Consider the following 18,623-nt stretch of genomic DNA (forward strand, 5'->3'; position numbering starts at 1 on the left):
CTTAAAAAAAAAAAAAAAAAAAGAAAGAAAAGCATTGATGAAGTGTAAAAAATCTGAGAGTAGAGTTTGTCAAGAGGTAAGAAGAGTTAAAATGTTAATCTGAGGGGTGCCTGGGTGGCTCTGTCCATTGTTAAGTGTCTGCCTTTGGCTCAGGTAAGGATCCTGGGGTCCTGGGATCAAACCCCGGGTCTGACTCCCTACTCAGCAGGGGAGTCTGCTTCTCCTCCCTTGGTCTCTGCTCCTTGCTCATGTTCTCTCTCTTACTCTCAAATAAATAAATCTTTTTTTAAAAATGTTAGTCTGAAAGTTAAATTTCCATCAAAAGATACAAAACCTGGAATTGCTTAGGAGCCAAAGATTTAAAGAAGCAGAAGATTCTCTCAAGATGCAAGAGGTAAGTTATGTAATGATGATATGTGTTTTAGGGCCATGAATGGGAATCAGTGAATGATGTTGAATTCCAGGCTCTGACAATCATTGTCAACAAGATCAAACTATAAATATTTACATGTTAAAACTTAAATTATGGAGCGCCTAGCCAGTTCAGTTGGTAGAGCATGTGACTCTTGATCTCAGGGTTATGAGTTTGAGCCTCATGTTGGGTGTGGAGATCACTTAAAAAAATAGAATCATAAAAAAATAAATAAATCTTAAATTATAAGGCTACTTTAATCTAACAACTAGTTTTAATGTTCATGGATACATGTTATGAAAGTTACCTCTTTTTTATTTTAAAGATTTTACTTATTTATTCATGAGAGACACACACACACAGAGGCAGAAACATAGGCAGAGGGAAAAGCAGGCTCCAGGCAGGGAGCCTGATGTGGGACTCGATCCCAGACTCCAGGACTCCAGGACCAAAAGTTACCTTTTATAAAAAGATTCATCTTAACCCCAGATGGGAGTTTGGGAAATTAGCTAGAAGAAGAGGTTTTGATGGATTCTTTCACACTGCCAAAAAAAAGAAGAGATGGTTTTATGGGCAATTTGACTAATTTCTAGTTTTTAAGGCCAAAAAAAAAAAAAAAACCCAAAAACCCAAAAAAAAAAAAAAAAAAAAACAGAGGTAACTAACACAAACTAGTGGGTGTCCTGGCTATCCCATGACAGCCTCTTTCTACAAATGAGGACTCAAATGAATTGTAACTATCCTGGTGCTGCTATGAGGGCACCTTATATTTAAGAAAAGTGTAAAATACTGCACTCGGTGAAAATATTTTACTGAGATTGAGTGGGGCTTAAGACCTTTCTTCCTGAAAGAAGGCTTTGATTGTCAGGCATATATTAAGTTCTGAAACTAAAGCTATATATTTGTGCTTATTAAAAATTATGTCAGTGGGAGGCACCTGGGTGGCTCAATCGATTGTGCATCCAACCTTGTTTTAGCTCAGGTCATGAGATCTTAGGTCATGATATCAAGCCCTACACTGGGCTCCATGCTGGGCATAGAGCCTGCTTGAGATTCTCTCCCTCCCCCTCTGCCCCTTGCCCCCACCCCCTCTATGCCCCTCACTCATTCTCCCACATGTGTGCATTCGTTCTTGCTCTTTTTCTTGAAAAAAAAAATTATCAATGAAAAGTATCTTAGTAATATAAGCATCTGGTCCAATTGGGAGTTCTTCCATTTGATAAATATAATATTTGTGTGGAACTGTTGGAATCTTTTATTTTATGTTTTTCCCTGACTGGATAGAGTTGATGCTAGAATTTTCCCTCTTGATAAAGGAACAAAAAAACAAATGTGTTATAATGTACAACATCAGGACTATAACACTGCTGTAGGATAGGTAGGAAAGGTTTTTTTTTTTTAAGATTTTATTTTTAATCTCTATACCCAATGTGGGGCTTGAACCCATAACTCCAAGATCAAGAGTCTCATATTCTATCAACTGAGCGACCCAAGCACCCCCAGGTAAAGGTTCTTAGGGGTGAATCCTAAGAGTTCTTATGAGGAGAGATTTTCTTTTCTTTTTATTGTATCAATAGGAAATGATGGAGGTTAACTAAATCTATTATGATTTCATGATATATGTAAATCAAATCATAATGCTGTACGTCTTAAACTTATACAGTGATGCGTGTCACTTATTTCTCAATAAAGCTGGGGGAAAAAGATCTGAAAAAATGAATATATTATTTGTAAACTGAGGTTTAGTAACTAGTAATAAACTTGAAATACTAGAATATATATTATAAGACTAACTCTAGGTAGTCTTACCAATGGATCCCTTTTAACTAATATAAATACGATTCAATAAATAGTTTAAGACATTTTAACATACATACACTTTTTTTCTTCAGAGCTGCCCTCCTGTCTCCTCATTTGGCTGTTCTCAAGTAAACCCTTTCTTCGCCACATGATTGGCTTTGCTACACCTTGGTGGGCAAACGGGTTAGTTTCTTATTAGGAAGAAGACTGATGGGGCACCTGGGTGGCACAGTCGATTAAGTGTCGGGGTTAGGCTTGGAGCATGGAGTCTGATTAAGATTCTCTTTCTCCCTCTGCCCTTCTCACTTGTTTGTTCTCTCTCTTTCTCTCTCAAAATAAATAAATAAATCTTAAATAGAAGAAGATTGGATGTTTTGCCCTGATCTTCCAAGAAGGGCCATTTTATTTATTAATTTTTAAAATTTCTACAAACATGTGGTCTTTAACTTCGGGGACTATTTTGCATATGAGTGCAGATACAAATTGAAACTCACTTAGACCTCTGGGGCACCTGGCTGGCTTAGTCAGTAGAGCAACCAACCCTTGATCTCAGGGTTGTGAATTCAAGCCCCATGTTGGGCATGGAGCCTACTTGAAAAAAACAGAACAAAAAAAAAAAATCAATCGATGAAGCCAAAAGTTGGTTCCTTAAAAAGATAAACAAAATTGACAAACCTTTAGCTAGATAGACTAAAGCAGTGAGGGGGGAAAGGAAATCCAAATTACTAAAGTCAGAAATGAAAATAAGGATATTACTACTGATTCTACAGAAATAAAGATTGTAAGAGATAACTATTAACAATTAACTATATATCAGAAAAATAGATAACCTAGATAAAATGGACAGATTCCTAGAAACGAAAAAAAAAAAGATTCTTAGAAATGCACATCTACAAGACCAAATCACAAAGAAAAAAAAAAATTGAATAGACCTATAACCAGTAAGAAGACTGGACCAATAATCAACAATCTCCCAGCAAATAAAAGCTTTCAATAAACCACTCTACCACTCTAACTTTAAGGCTGAATCTATATAGGGTGTGTATTTATAGAGAAGGCTTTAAACTGTATTCCAGGGGCACGTGGGTGGCTCAGACGTTGGGTGTCTGCCTTTGACTCAGGACATGATCCGGGGCCCAGGGATCAAGTTTCACATCAGGCTCCCTGTGAGGAGCCTGTTTCTCCCTCTGCCTATGTCTCTCTCTGTGTGTCTCTCATGGATTGATAGACAGACAGACGGACAGACAGACTATATTCCATATTATTATAATTAACATATATATTCTCCTACATCAATTACACCATGACCAAGTAGGATTTATTCCTGGAATGCAATTATGGTCCAATATATCCCAAAGTCGATGTTATACACATCAACAGAATGAAGGAAAGAAACTATATGATCATGTCAAGTGATGAAAAAAGCATTTGACAAAATTCAGTACACTCTCATGATAAAGACATCCAACAAAATAGGAATAAAAAACTACCTCAACATAATAAAACCACATATGAAAAATCCACAGCAAACATCATACTCAGTGGTGAAAGACTGAAGGCATATCCTGTAGATCAAGAAAAACACAAGGATTCAGACTTTTACACTTATTCGAAAGTAACACTGGAAGTCCTAGCCAGAGCAATTAGGCAAGAAACTAAATAAAGTGCATCTAAATTGGAAAGCAAAATCATTTCAGTTTGCAGAATGATCTTATCCATCAAAAACCCTAAAGATTTGACCAAGAAAAAGAATTTTGAGAATAAATGAATTCATCAAAGCTGCATGATACTAAGTCAACACATACAAAAACGTTGTATTTATGTGCACTAATTATGAATGATCTGACAAAGAAATTAACAAAATAATTCCATTTTCAATAATGTCAAAAGGAATAAAATATAAGATTATCTTAACTGAAGAGGTGAAAGACTTGTATACTGAAAAACTATGAAATGTTTCTCAAAGAAACTAAAGGACAAATTAATGGAAAAACATTTTGGGTTCATAAATTGGAAAACAATGTTGTTAAGATGTTAACACTATACAAAGCAATTCAATGTACTATCTACCAAATCCCAATGATTTTTTAATAAATATTTTATTTATTTTTTAAAGGTTTTATTTATTTATTCTTGAGAGAGAGAGAGAGAGTCAGAGACACAGGCAGAGGGAGAAGCAGGCTCCCTACTGGGAGCCTGACGAGGAACTCGATCCCAGGTCTCCAGGATCCCAGGCCGAAGGCAGGAGCTAAACCGCTGAGCCACCCAGGCTGCCCAAATATATATATATATATATTTAAGATACAGAGTGAGAGGCAGAGACACAGGCAGAGGGAGAGCAGGCTCCCTGCAGGAAGCCCAATGTGGGACTTGATCCCAGGACCCCAGGATCACGAACTGAGCCAAAGATAGATGCTCAACCACTAAGCCACACACGTGCCCCATTATGGGGCTTTTTTTATAGAAAGAAAAACTCATCTTAAAATTCATATGGAATCTTCAAGAGACTAAGAATGGGACAATCTTTTCAACAAATGGTGCTGGGAGAATTGGATATCCACATGCAAAAGAATGAATTTGGACCTTTATCTCACACCACACTAACAACACTTTAACTCACAAATTAATTCAAAAGGGATCAAAGACCTAAATGTAAGACCTAAAAGTATAAACTGTTAGAAGAAAACAGGGAAAAGTCTTCAGGACATTGGATTTGGCAATGATTTCCTGGACATCAAAGGGATGGGGAACAAAAGAAAAAAAATAAACTGAACTTCATGACAATTAAATCTTGATAAGGGATTAATACCCAGAATATGTAGATAATTCCTAAAACTCAATAGTTTAAAAAAAAAAATCTGATTCAAAAATGGGCAAAGGAGGGCAGCCCGGGTGGCTCAGCGGTTTAGGGCCACCTTCAGCCCAGAGTCTGATCCTGGAGAACCGGGATTGAGTCCCATGTCCGGCTCCCTGCGTGGAGCCTGCTTCTCCCTCTGCCTGTGTCTCTGCCTCTCTCTCTCTCTCTCTCTCTCTCTCTCATGAATAAATAAATATTTTTTTTAAATGGGCAAAGGACTTGGATATTTTTCCAAAGATACACAAATGGCCAAGAAGTACATGAAAAGATGCTCAACATCACTAATCATTAGGGAAATGCAAATCAATATTATAATAAGATACTACCTCCCTCCTATTAGAAGGATTACTATCCCCCCAAAAAACAGAAAACAAGTGTCAACAACGATGTGGAGACACTGGAAACTTGTGAACCCTTGTGCTCATGTAAAATGGCACAGCTGCTATGGAAATAATACAACAGTTCCTCAAAAAATTACAAATAGAATTACCATATGATCTTACAATTCCATTTCTGGTTCATACACCCAAAATAAATAAAAGCAAGGTCTCAGAGGTATTTGTACACCCATCATCATTCACAATAACTGAGATATGGAAGCAACCCAAATATTTGCTGATTCAATGGATAAGCAAAATGTGGTATATCCATACAATGGAATATTATTCAACCTTAAGGAAGAAAGTTCTGCAATATGTTACAACATAATGAACCTGAGGACCTTATGAAGCTCAATGAAACAAGCCAAAAAAACAAATACTGTATGATTTCACTTACATGACCTATAATGGTCAAAATCATAGAGACAGAAAGGAGAATGGTGATTTCCAGGGGATTAAGGGATGGGAGGAAGGGGCAAGTAGTATTTAATGGGTATAGAGTTTTTTGGGATCCCTGGGTGGCGCAGTGGTTTAGCGCCTGCCTTTGGCCCAGGGCGTGATCCTGGAGACCCAGGATCGAATCCCACGTCGGGCTCCCGGTGCATGGAGCCTGCTTCTCCCTCTGCCTGTGTTTCTGCCTCTCTCTCTCTCTGTGTGTGACTATCATAAATAAAATAAAAATTAAAAAAAAAAAATGGGTATAGAGTTTTAGAGTTTACAAGATGAAGAGTTATGGAGATGGAAAGTGATGCACATAATGCATAATGTATAACATTATGAACATATTTAACACCACTGAACTGTACATTTAAAAATGGATAAGATGACACATTTATGTTATGTGGATTTTATCACAATTTTTTTATCACAATTTTTTTAATTGGAGGAGAAAACCTCACAAGTTCACACCAATCAGACTGCAGAAATTTTAAAGGCTGACAAAAGCAGGTATTAGTAGGTATGTTTCTTAAATTGATGATGGAAATGCAAATTGATACAATCTTTTTGGAGGGCAATTTGAAGCAGAACTCGCAAATTGGCAATTGCATTTCTAGGCAGATATTCTGAAGAAACTCTTGTATGTGGGCAAGAGATGCATAAAGTTCTTCAGTGCAGCACTGTTCATAACAGGAACATAATGCAAGCAACCCATCACGACTGATTAGGAATGGGTACTACCCTAACAGTTAAAATAGATCTTCACATTTAGATATGGAGGGGGGAAATCTCAAAAATTTCAAGAAAAAACAAGTTGCAGAATGACTGTACATTATGGTACAATTTGTGTAAATGTTTAAACTACATATTATTTTTGAGATGCCTGCACGTACAATAAAAATGTAGAAAATACAGAAGCTATCATCTATGGGAAAGAGAAGCAATGGGATTGGGATGGGGTACAAAAGAGGGATACAACAGATTTACTATGTTAAATCTGAGTGATGGGTATGTGAATGTTTGTTAGTATCACTATATATTTGTTAGATAGTTGAAATGTTCCACTGGGTGGCTGAGTGGTTGAGCATCTGCCTTTGGCTCAGGTCATGATCCTGGGGTCCTGGGTTCCAGTCCCGCATCGGGCTCCCTGCATGGAGCCTGATTCTGGCTCTATGTCTCTGCCTCTATTTCTCTGTGTCTCTAATGAATAAATAAATTTTTTTTATTTTTTTTATTTTTATTTTTTAAATTTATTTATGATAGTCACACAGAGAGAGAGAGAGAGGCAGAGACATAGGCAGAGGGAGAAGCAGGCTCCATGCAGGGACCCCGACGTGGGATTCGATCCCGGGTCTCCAGGTTCACGCCCTGGGCCAAAGGCAGGCACTAAACCGCTGCGCCACCCAGGGATCCCATAAATCTTTTTTTAAAAAAAGAAATGTTCCATTGAACAAGAACACAAGTCTTCTAAGAACTTCTAGATTTAATCTGGAGTTATTTCCAAGTCAGGTGACAATTAGCAGCAGCATTTTAAGCTATGTCATGAGTCAATGAGTCTAACAGTTTTCTAAAGTCATTTATTCCTCAATCCCCATAAGTTTGTCGATTTACCTAAAATAGTATATGAAGGACACTGAACAAAACATAGCTTTTTAGAGTACTTACCCAATAAGCAGAGATAGTTGGGTTCAGTCAATCGGGAAAGTTTTGTGACCTGATTCAAGATGTTGTAAAGTTCTGTTGGTTCACACAAAACCAAACCAGCCATCCTATACTGGGAAGAATCAATAATGTACAAGCTTAGTACCTCTTTCTATTTTAAAGAATGGCCAAAGATATTGTATTAAACTCCTTTATACACCTTCAAACAAAAATGAGGGACACCTGGGTGGCTCAGTGGTTGAGTGTCTGCCTTCAGCTGGGGTCATGATCCTGCATCCTGGGATCGAGTCCCACATCAGGCTCCCTGCATGGAGCCTGCTTCTCCCTCTGCCTCTCTCTCTCTCTCTCTCTCTGTGTCTCTCATGAATAAATAAATAAAATCTTTTTAAAAAATGATAGTAATCATGTGAGTGATCAGGAAAGCTTAAGAATTTGTAGTAAAATATGTGTGTCAAGAAGAATAAAGTGTTGAACACAGCATGTAAGAGCCAGAGAAATACGAAATAAGTCATAATATTTTTTTAAAGATTTTATTTATTTATTTGAGAGAGTGACAGAGCAAGCATGAACAAGGTGGTGGGGGGATGGGCAGAGGGAGAGGGAGAAGCAGACACCCCTCTGAGCAGGGAGCTGATGCGGGGCTTGATCCCAGGACCCTGGGATCATGACCTGAGCCAAAGGCAGATGCTTAACCACCTGAGCCACCCAGGCACCCCAAATAAGTCATAATATAGTCAGTATTTCCTCTTTCAGCAAATAATTACTGAATACCTACTGTATGTCAGGCCCTGGAAATAACTGGTAAACTAGACCTACCCTCATGAAGACTACAGCCTAGCATGGAATACAAACATTGGACCCAAAAACACATTATACATAGGAAAAATGCCACCAAAGAGTCAGCACCCAGTGTTGGAGGACAAGCTAACGGGAGGATCTCATCTAGCTGGGGCTGTTAGAGAAGGCTGTCTGAGATGTGACTGCTAACTGGGGCTCCTGAATCAAGAGGCTATACAAGTTAGCTAGGGAGAGAAGGTGAAGAATACAAGAACATTCAGGACTTGAGAGAGTCTAAGGGAGGCTGGTGTGGTGACCACAAGGAGAGAGTGATGAACAAAAACCTTGGGGTGGGGCCTTCTAGGCTTAGGATAAAGCTGGAGGCAGTCCAATTTGGGGGGGGGGAAATCACAGATGTGTATTGATAGAACTGCCCAGCCAGCCTCTGGCTCCTGACTACAGGGATGCCTTTACTTGCTATACTGGTTCCTGAGCACATCCAGTCTCTGGTGCCCCAAAGATTTCCCCATGGATCATTCCTACCAGCAGACAAACATCTGTACCCATCTCTGTTCTCACTGACAGTTGGCTGCCTGACCATGGGGAGTAATTAGCCTCCCTGGTGCCCCACAAAGCAGAAGGGCTGGGCCCCTGCAGCAGCTACCTATAGGGAGGCTACCCTTTATCAAGGGTGGGGGCTACAGAGAACTGCCCAGCAAGCCTCTGGAGGCCAGCAGGGGGTATGTGGGAGAGAAGTTGAGTCTAGGGGTAATCTTGCTCAAAACAGCAACGGTCCACTTCAGAGTTACCTGTATAATGCTCCTGGGAATGGCCAAACCCCTCAACATGGTCCCCAGATCCTTCTCACTAATTCAGACTTTGGTTCTCAGCTTCCCCTCCAACATCGTTGATTTCAGCTTCCCCATGGATCATTCCTACCAGCAGGCAAACATCTTCTGTACTCATCTTTGTTCTCACTGACAGTTGGCTGCCTGACCATGAGGAGTAAGTAGCCTCCCTGTGCCTCAGTTTCTACCTCTATAAAATGGGGTAATATTGCCATTCCTATAAAACCAGAATAACAGAACCTCCCGGTTGCGTGTGGATGAATGAAATTACACACATGAGACATTCCAGTCAGGGAAGAAATGCAACCTTCTCCCCTGGAGCTTCTAACCCAACAAACCACAGGAACTGTTCGTATCAAGGTCATCAACGATGTCCATATTGCCTAAGCCATTAGCCACTTCTCTCTGTACTCGAAGGATGGAGTCTGTCAGCATTCAGCCCAGTTTAGCACCCCTCCTTCCCAACACTCTCCACTTCCAGGACAGTCTACTCCCCAGGCTTCCCTACCTCTCTGGTTGTTGCTACTCAGTCTTCTGTGCAGAAGGCTCTACCTCCTCACATTAATTAAGTCCTGGGACTGTCACCTCTTTCCTTCTCCATCTACACTCTCTCCAGGAAAAGGCTCTCAACCTTAGCACCACTAGAATTTGGAGCCAGATAACTAACTCTGTGCTGTGGGGGTATGCATAGCAGGATCTTGAGCAGCATCCCTTGCCTCTACCCAGGAGATGCCAATAGCAAACCTCCCCCCAAACCAGTTGTAACAACCAAAAATGTTTCCAGATGTTGCCAAATGTCCCCTGGAAGAAGGGGGCAAGTCACCACTACTGGAGAGCCACCACTCTAAGATCTAGAGTCTAAGTGATTTGAATATCCTCTGTATACCAAAGAGGCCCAAACTGTAGCCCCTGCTTGATCTCTCCACTGATTTGGACTCCATTTGGATGACTCATGGGCATCTCAAATGCAACATAGCCAAAACAGAACTTTTCATTCACACGTGCCCACACTTCCAATACCTTTTAGTTTTCTCAGTCTCAAAGGACAGCACTATTACCCACCTAGTTACTCAAGTCCACACCCCAAATCCCTCTTTCCCCCAGCCCCAACTAATAGAATATCCATTTTATTAGCTCCAAGACTTAAATATAATCCAAACCCATCCACTTTGCTCTAGCTCCAGAGCTAACATCCTAGACCAAGGTACTATCCTCTCTGCCTAAGGATGCCACACTTCCCAACTGTACTTTGTGCTTCCTGCTTTCCCCCCTACAATCTAATGGCATGGCTGTCAGGGTGAGCTGTCAGGGTGAGCTTTTTGAACTATGAGTTTCTTTGTCTTTACCTCACTTGCCACCATCCAATATTACTGCACTCATTTGTTTGCTTGCTTTATCATCAATCTTCTCCCATTGGAATGGATGGGTCATAAGGACGGGGACCTTGTTCTTCTTGTTCACTGTATCCTCATCCAGTGCCCAGGATTTTTGGTACAGAACAGTGCTCTGTAAGCATGCATTGTTTTTTTCTTTAAGATTTTATTTATTCATGAAAGACACACACACAGAGAGACAGAGACAGAGAGAGGCAGAGACATAGGCAGAGGGAGAAGCAGGCTCTCTGCAGGAAGCTCGATGCAGGACTCAATCTTGGGACTCCAGGATCACACCCTGAGCCACAGGTAGACACTCAACCACTAAGCCACCCAGGCATCCCTATAAGCATGCATTGAATAAATCAATTCTTAGTCCTCATTCCTGGCTTCACTACTGGGGCCAACTTGACTCAATGCCACACATACGGAAGCCACAGGTGGACTGCACCTAAGGAACTCTCCATTCCCACCCCAGTCAGGTCCTCTGTCTCTGAAAGCCCAGTGCTCAGGGCATTTTGGAGGTAGTGAGTAGAGAGGGGATGAGCTTTGCATCTAGTCCCACAAGTTCCCATAAGCCATCCTAAACACTTGCTCCTAACTTATCTGGTCTGTAGCTCAGAGCCTATCCTCAAACTCTCACTTACTTTCTCCCCACTGCAACCTCCATCCCTTCATTCACTACTGGTGGGATTGTCTCCAGGTATCCAGGTGAAAACCCAGCCCCAGGGATCAACTCCTCCAGACTTTTCTCCTTTCCCTGGAGAGAACTCTCCCTGGTCAAGCAAAAACTGCCCTCATTTGCTGATAAAGTACAGGAGAGTTAAGAACAGTCCCTGAACCTAATAGCACAGTTCAGAAAGAGGATGCAGCCCCATGAGCTGAGATCAGGAGCACTGCTAGCCCGGGCAGGTGGAAGACCAAGTGCTCACCTCCCTTTCAGTGCTACTCCAAACTCTACAAGGTTTAAGATGTTCTTGGCTCTACCATTGGTGCCCTAAGAATATTTTGATATTGAGCTTTTACATAGACCATTACACTAATATTGACAAGTTTTTGCCATTTTCCTTAGTGAATTCCCTTAAGCCAATTTAATTCCTTGATTTCATAGTTAACCAATTACGATTTTTTTTCACTTTCAATTTTGTTTAGCCAAAATTAGTCTTCCCAAGATCAAGTCGTGTGTGTGTGTGTGTGTGTGAATTTTACAATAAAGATTTGATTCCTAGGCAGACTTTTATCCTAGCAGCATTGACTGAGGATGGTTTCTGCCACTGCTTTGTATGTAATGATTATGTCTACCAAGTATCCTTTTCCTAGTGACCTGTTCAAAACAGTAGCATCAAAATGGTATGTTTAAGACATCCCCTTGAGGACTCTTTCAGCACAGATAGCACTTTTTGAGACTTTTGGCAGGGAGAGGGGTTCGGTGTGATGGTTCTTACAGACAAATGGGGCAGGCAGATGGAAGAGTGGTCAGAGGAAGCACTTTCTGAGGATCTGGTTTCATGCATCAGGAAGACCAATCTTCCTATGAATTGACCAGTCTGGGAAATCCACACAGCTTTTTGGGTGGCAAGCAAAGCCACTTAACTCTGTCAGGAGAACAGGGTGCCAGCACAAGCCTTGTCCTTGCACATTGGATACCCATGAGTAGGAAGGTGCTTCACCCTCCCCTGCAGTGGCCTGGCCTCTCTCCAGACTAGGAGGTTTGTGTGTGGCTCGCTCTCTATCAGCCCAGAGCTGTCTGGATGCAGTTGGGCTACTGAATGCAGCTCCGGTGACACTACTTGTCTATATTTAGGGAAAACCAACCAACTGGGAAGGCCTGTTTCATTAGGGGTTGCCCTAGCCTGAGATGAAGCTGGAAACTCACCAGACCCGGCCCTTCTTGCCTCCTAGGGCTTGACAAACAGTACATGAGGCCTTCCATTCTAATGGCATGGCTGTCAGAGGCCAGGCCTCACATCAGGCTTCTCAAAGGACTTCCAGGGCAGAAAGTGTGGTCTGCTGCTCAGCCCCAGGCAGTCTGGTTGGATACAACTGATGGGCATTTGCTTCAGGTAGAGAGGAGAGGCACAATGCTCCTGGAGAAACTAGGCCATGAGCATTACTTCGGGCTCCTGGCTCAGGCTGAGCAGGGACCAGAGGACTGCACAGATATGACTCAGGACTGCACAGATGCCCTGGTTCTCTGTGAAGCAGAGGCTATGCCAGGATGACCAAAGCTTAACATGGTAACAGACTTCAACACCCTTGCCCATAAAGGGAGGCAGTTTACATGGGATTATACTGGAAAGGCTATGGGAATGTTACATTGGGATGTCAAATTGCCCAGCACTGGCCATGGCATAGAGCAGTAGCTTGGGAAACAGGCACTCCTTTGCTTCTACCCTAGCTCTCTCCTTCCAATTCACCCAGGAGCCTCTAATCACTACAAACCCAGTAGACAGAGAGCACTATTCAGAGAATCTCAGGCCAAGGAGCAGAGCAGGAGCTGTCCAAGTTTGTAAGTGGAGGGAGCCTTGCATGCTGCCTGAGGGACAGGATCCCGAAGGATCTGGTGTGGTCTTCGCTCACAGCCAGACACCTTCCTTGTGCCCTGAACCTTGACAAAGCTAGAGGACACAGTTCCAGGCTATAGCACCCCCGAGTTGTGGAGGTCACAAGTGGTCTTGAAACCAGTCTTTCAGTCCAGAAGAGCACCAGGCTCTCTTGCAGTGACTGCCAGAATTTCTGTATTTTGGAAGCAACAGGTAGGGGCCGGGGGCCCAGGCCAAGGAACCCACATCCCTGTCTCTTAATCTTCTATCTTGCCTTCACTTTTGTGTCCCCAAACCTGGGCTCACTACACATCTGAGAGGTACTCTTGCAGTCCTGTGAGATTAACAGGTCCATCCATTCAATTTACCTGTCAGGGGTAGGGGCTGGTCAACTCTAAGTCTCCCAAAGGCTGGGACCATGACACCTGGTCTCAGCAGTTACTTCTCTGCTCCTTGACCAGGCTTAGACCTCACCTTCTGCTTCTCTGACACAAGTCTTCAGCCCTGAGTCCAGAAACACAGCTGTGCTCTTACTTCCCTGACCTCTGACTGATCTGAGAAACCAAAGGCTTTGCTCCTGACTCATACCTGCCACCATCAGTGACTCCCAGCTCTTAGAAACTCCCTGCCCACCCATGCTTCCTGATGCCTCTGCTGCTGCCAGGCCACCACCTCACACTTGTTCTGCTGCAATGTATCTTGGAAGCCAAATCCTTTGACTTCTGGCAGGCAAGAGCCACAACAAAGTTAAAGCTGTTTATCCAAATACAGCTCCGTTTTAAAATATCCTAGAGCACCAAAATCAATCAATCAATCAATCAATCACTCAATCTCCCATGCAAGACGGAATGATTACCACCTTTCTTACTTTTCACTCTTTGCTCCAGGAATCCGAAGAAGAAATTTAAAATACTTCACTTGGGGTACAATTTTAGGGTTGAAGGTAGGTTAGCATACACAAGCATCTAATAGCAAAAATATGACAGTCCATAACCATGGTCTAAGACTACTGTAAGGCACAAAATGGTCAGTATACATGGATGTGTATGGCTTGAGTATATGTGGGGTAGGGCAAGGAGGAGGTCAATGTTATTGCATATTGTGTATAAAAATATATAAGAGTGGGTAAAAATGAAACTATGGTGATAGGAATCAGGAAGTACCAGTCCCGGGGGATTGATGGAAAGAAGCATGAAGGAACTTTCTGGAATAATGGAAATGTTCTACAGATGGTTTTGAGGGGTGGTGGTTAAGGGTGTAAATTGTCAAAACCAAACAACATTTAAGATCTGTATATTGTATGTAAACTATATGCCCATAAAAATAAATTCCCTGTGTAGATCCAGGTGTTTGTGTTCAAATATGCAGGTGTGGATAGGAGTCTGTGTGTGTAGCCCCACCTGCTCATCGATGACCTTGGTGTGGGGTCTGGGCTGTGGAAACCATGTGGATTTGGACACAAAGAAAGTACACACTGCAGAATTCAATTTGGCTTCAACAGCTACCAGTAAATCCCTTGCTCTTTGTTCATTTGCCTAGAATTTTCCCAACTGCTGTACCTTTTATCTAAACCTCCTCAACCCTCCTTGGGTCCCCAAGGAGCAACTTCTCTCATTTCCTACTTCGTGCCTAAGGGTAAAGTATGAACAGCCCTCCTCAACCACCTGCCCCTGGGGGGTAGGGGCTGGGGGCTTTGTGCTTTCTCCTGGAATCCCCTGACCTTACCTTCTCCAATCTAAACCTTCTCTCTTTTTGGCTTCTCAAATCTCACTCCCTCTATTAGCATCCTCATGAATTCCAACATTCACAAGCCTTCGCTTTATTGAAACAATTCATGAAACCAGAAAACCCTTAGAATCGCTTGGCCTGTGCCCTCTGAAGATAGTGCAAGCAGACAGGCTGGTGCTGGGCCCCATCCTGGAAAAGTTTGAGGCTGGCTGTCGGCAAAGCAAGGAGAGGCAGATGCATTTGAAATGCCCTATATACACAACCCCCACCCCTGGCAAGGATTTGTTGGGGCAAAGGATCCATAAGCGTTTCCTACAGAGCAAATGTGGGCAAGGGAAGCCACCAACTAGAAGCCATTATAAAGGGACTTTGCCCAAGATTTGCCACCTGGAAGGACAATGGGCCAACTGGAGGTAGTAGGGAATTCCAGAAACCAGGGGCTGAAGAAAGAGATGAAGGCAGCAAAACTGAGGCATCACCACTTAGGTCAAAGGAACTGCATCACAAAAGCACTACATGAAAAAATAAAAAATAAAAAATAAATTTAAAAAAAAAAAAAAAAAAAAAGCACTACATGGAGAATAACGAGCCACAAACTCCCATCCAGCTCAGAGAATACTAATGCCAGGTGACCGGGGGATCTTTCCTGCCCTATCTCTTCTCCCACAACTTCCATGGGTCTGAAGCCACAGTCTGATGGGGGAGGGGTGTGTGTGTAAGGAAGCAAGATGGGGAAATGGGGAAGTCAAGCACCCTCCCCTCCAAGGTGGGAGCCTAAAGCAAGCTCAAGGGGGGAGGGGGGGAGAGGAAAGAGAAGCTCTCACACCAAATCGATTTGAGATTGGACAACTAATGTAAACTGGACTTTGAGGTGATTGCAGGGAGTCTGTTCTGATGACTCAGTGTAACTAAAGAGCAAGCAAAGAAATAAAGAAAGCAAGGAAGTAGGACGCCTGGGTGGCTCAGCTGTTGAGCGCCTGCCTTGGGCCCACAGTGTGATCCTGGAGTCCTGGGATCAAGTTCCACATCGGGCTTCCAGCATGGAGCCTGCTTCTCTCTCTGCCAATCTCTCTCTGTTTCATAAATAATTAAAATCTTTAAAACAAACAAACCAAACAAGGAAATGTGGAGATGACGACAAAGCAAAACGGCTTTTTAGGACTGCAATGGGCTTCCTGAATGAGGCCCTGCGGGTTCAGTGTAAGTCACACACGCAAAGCAGAGCACAGAGTCGGAGCTTAATACAGTAGTTGTTAATACTGTTATGAACAATCCTGGGATTGAAAGGGAAGCAGCTGGGAACTCAGTATGAGGCTGGCTTTCCTAACAGTCAAGTGCTTCCCGATGGCTTGAGTACAGAACTTGGCAGGGAGGGGGACGGGACTCGAGCCCCAGTTGTTGGAGCAAACCTGAGAATCTGTGATTCTTATTTTTCTCATGGCCTCACTTCTCCCCTTTGCAGGGATGCCTTCAGCCCTGTCCTCTCTCAGGGGTTCAATCCCACATATTATGTTGGAGTAACTCCCCATCTCTCCCCACCTGGTATTTCTATGTGGACAACTCACCATCACTTCCAATTCAACTCCTCTAAAACGGAGCTCTTTATTTTTTGCCTCCAGCCAGCTCTCCTCCACACAAACCCAAATCCCGTTTCTGGACTTATATACTTCTCAGCCTGGATTTCCCACATCTCTTTTACTCATTTCTTAAACCCAGATAGGCACAAACTAATCAATTCTTTCCTTGAGACTGCTTCCTCATTGGACCCTCTCCCTCCATTTCTGTGGCCACCATCATAACTCAGATCTTTATCATCTCCTAAGATAGCCTCCTGAACAATCTCCGTGCCCTCCACATCCTCCATTGGAAACCTTGGCACAGGGCAGCCCTGGTGGCCCGTGGGTTTAGCGTCGCCTTTGGCCCAGGGCATGATCCTGGAGACCCAGGATCGAGTCCCATGTTGGGCTCCCTGCATGGAGCCTGCTTCTCCCTCTGCCTCTCTCTCTCTGTGCCTCTCATGAATAAATAAACAAAATCTTAAAAAAAAAAAAAGAAAAGAAACCTTGGCACACCAAGGGCCGTCCAATCTTCCTCATGGTATTGGTGGGATCATAAAAGCCTTTGATAAACACTTGCTAACACTGATAAATACAAGCTTCTCAGCTAACATTCAGAGGTCCTGCACAATCTGGTTTTTTTTGCAACCTGCTCTTCCCAGCCTTACCAAAACTATTCAACTCTCCCAAAACTCAAGAGACCCACTCTCAGCTTGGTTACGTGCTGGGTAATAAAGGCTCAGAGATGAGAGGCACACCTGACCACAAGGTACTCTCGTTTCTAGTGGTAAGATAGAAGGGCAAATAATGAACCAGAGAGTAGTTAGTGATAAGATAAAGGACACTGCTCATGTGTTTATGACCCCACTCCACCAGAGAGGATCTATTATTCTCCATCCATAGACTTAAGCTTTCCTACGCCCAGGTTTTACTTTGGGTTCTTCTTTCTCATCTATACACTTGAACTCTCCGGATGCCTGGGTGGCTTAGCAGTTAAGCATCTGCCTTCAGCTCAGGGCGTGATCCAGGAGACCCAGAATGGAGTCCCTGCAGGGAGCCTGCTTCTCCCTCTGCCTGTGTGCCTCTAATGAATAAATAAAATCTTTAAGAAAATAAATAAACAAACGCTTGAACTCCCCTGCTCAAGCAAGGATCTCTCCCTCTCCTGCAGGGGAATGTCCCCTCCCACAAGGCCCCCACCCCACCGGGTGAGATGCACCTCCTCTGCTCCCACGGCACTTCATAACCCTCCTGGTGTCTCCCCTACTAGACTCAGCTCCTTAAAGGCAGAAAAACGGGATCTTGTGAAACCAACAGCCCTGCTGCACATCTGCCTGCCCCACTTGACTGAGCTTTTCGAGGGCGAGGAACTCTCTCTGTACACCCAGGAAGCAGTTGCGGGACGTGAGGGGGTGGGGAGGGGGGGGAGAAATGAAGCTTCTAATTCAACTTATACATTAGATGATAAATTCCTGGTTAAGAACCATAGCTTTTTACTTCCTGCCGGGAAAACTCAACAAATCCACTCAAGTGGGCTAAGCCATAGTTTCTTCCTACATAAAGCAGCCACGATGCGGCCGTGTTCACAGCATGGCTGAGGAGCAGGGATCGGGTGACCACGCAAGTTACCACCTCGATACCAGCTTCCCCATCAACTTGTAGAACAGAGCCCCGCCCGCAGGGCTGTATGCGCCACTCTCGGTGGCGGTGTCTGTGAAGGTCCTGCGCCCCTGGAGGGACGAGGGCACTGGCCGGGTGTGTTTCCGGGGGGCGGGGGGGGGGGGGTGCATCGAAGTGACTGATTACAGGGGACCCCATCCTCGGCCCCCGCCCCCAGGACTCAACCTCCTCTCCCCGCTCTCCTTTCAGGAGCTTCCCGGAGCTCGGAGCACCCTCCACGAGGAGCAGTTTGGCTGAGGTCTGGGGCCGGGACCGCACGCACTCCGCCCGGCCTGCAGCGCGACCTTGACCGGTCTCCTTGTCAGAGCCTCTGGCTGTGGCCCCACCTGGAAATGGCTCCGCTAAGGCGCTTCCAGCCTAAATCCCGTCCTCTTCCACCTCTCCGGTGCGGACTCTCCCTCCCACTCGCGACCGCGTCGCCCCCACCGGCCGCGCCGAACGCGAAGCGCTCCACCACCCCGGGGGCCCGCGCTCCCCGAGCGCAGGAAGCCCCCTCCCGCCTTCCTCCGCCGCGGCCCAGCGGGGTCCACACCGCGAGATCTGGGAGGTGGGCGGGGCCGGAAGGAGCG

General features: G+C 44.0%; 1 protein-coding gene across 6 annotated transcripts in view; it reads right to left on the reverse strand.

The window, feature by feature from the left end:
* Positions 1-18,600, reverse strand: part of STYXL1 (serine/threonine/tyrosine interacting like 1) — a 64,767-nt gene extending 46,167 nt beyond the window's left edge. For 2 of the 6 annotated variants that reach the window (XM_038539151.1, XM_038539153.1), the window contains exons 1-2: positions 18,381-18,599; positions 7,553-7,661 (exon numbers count right to left, since the gene is read on the reverse strand). In XM_038539151.1, the coding sequence (XP_038395079.1) occupies positions 7,553-7,655 (103 nt within the window). In that variant the 5' untranslated portion in view covers positions 7,656-7,661; positions 18,381-18,599. Of the gene's footprint in view, positions 1-7,552; positions 7,662-18,380 lie in introns of those variants that run through there. The other 4 variants (XM_038539155.1, XM_038539154.1, XM_038539152.1 and 1 more) reach the window with 4 other exon arrangements.
* Between the last annotated feature and the right edge of the window lie 23 nt (positions 18,601-18,623).

Source organism: Canis lupus, chromosome 6, assembly GCF_011100685.1.
Source record: "Canis lupus familiaris isolate Mischka breed German Shepherd chromosome 6, alternate assembly UU_Cfam_GSD_1.0, whole genome shotgun sequence".
NCBI classification, from domain to species: Eukaryota; Metazoa; Chordata; class Mammalia; order Carnivora; family Canidae; genus Canis; species Canis lupus.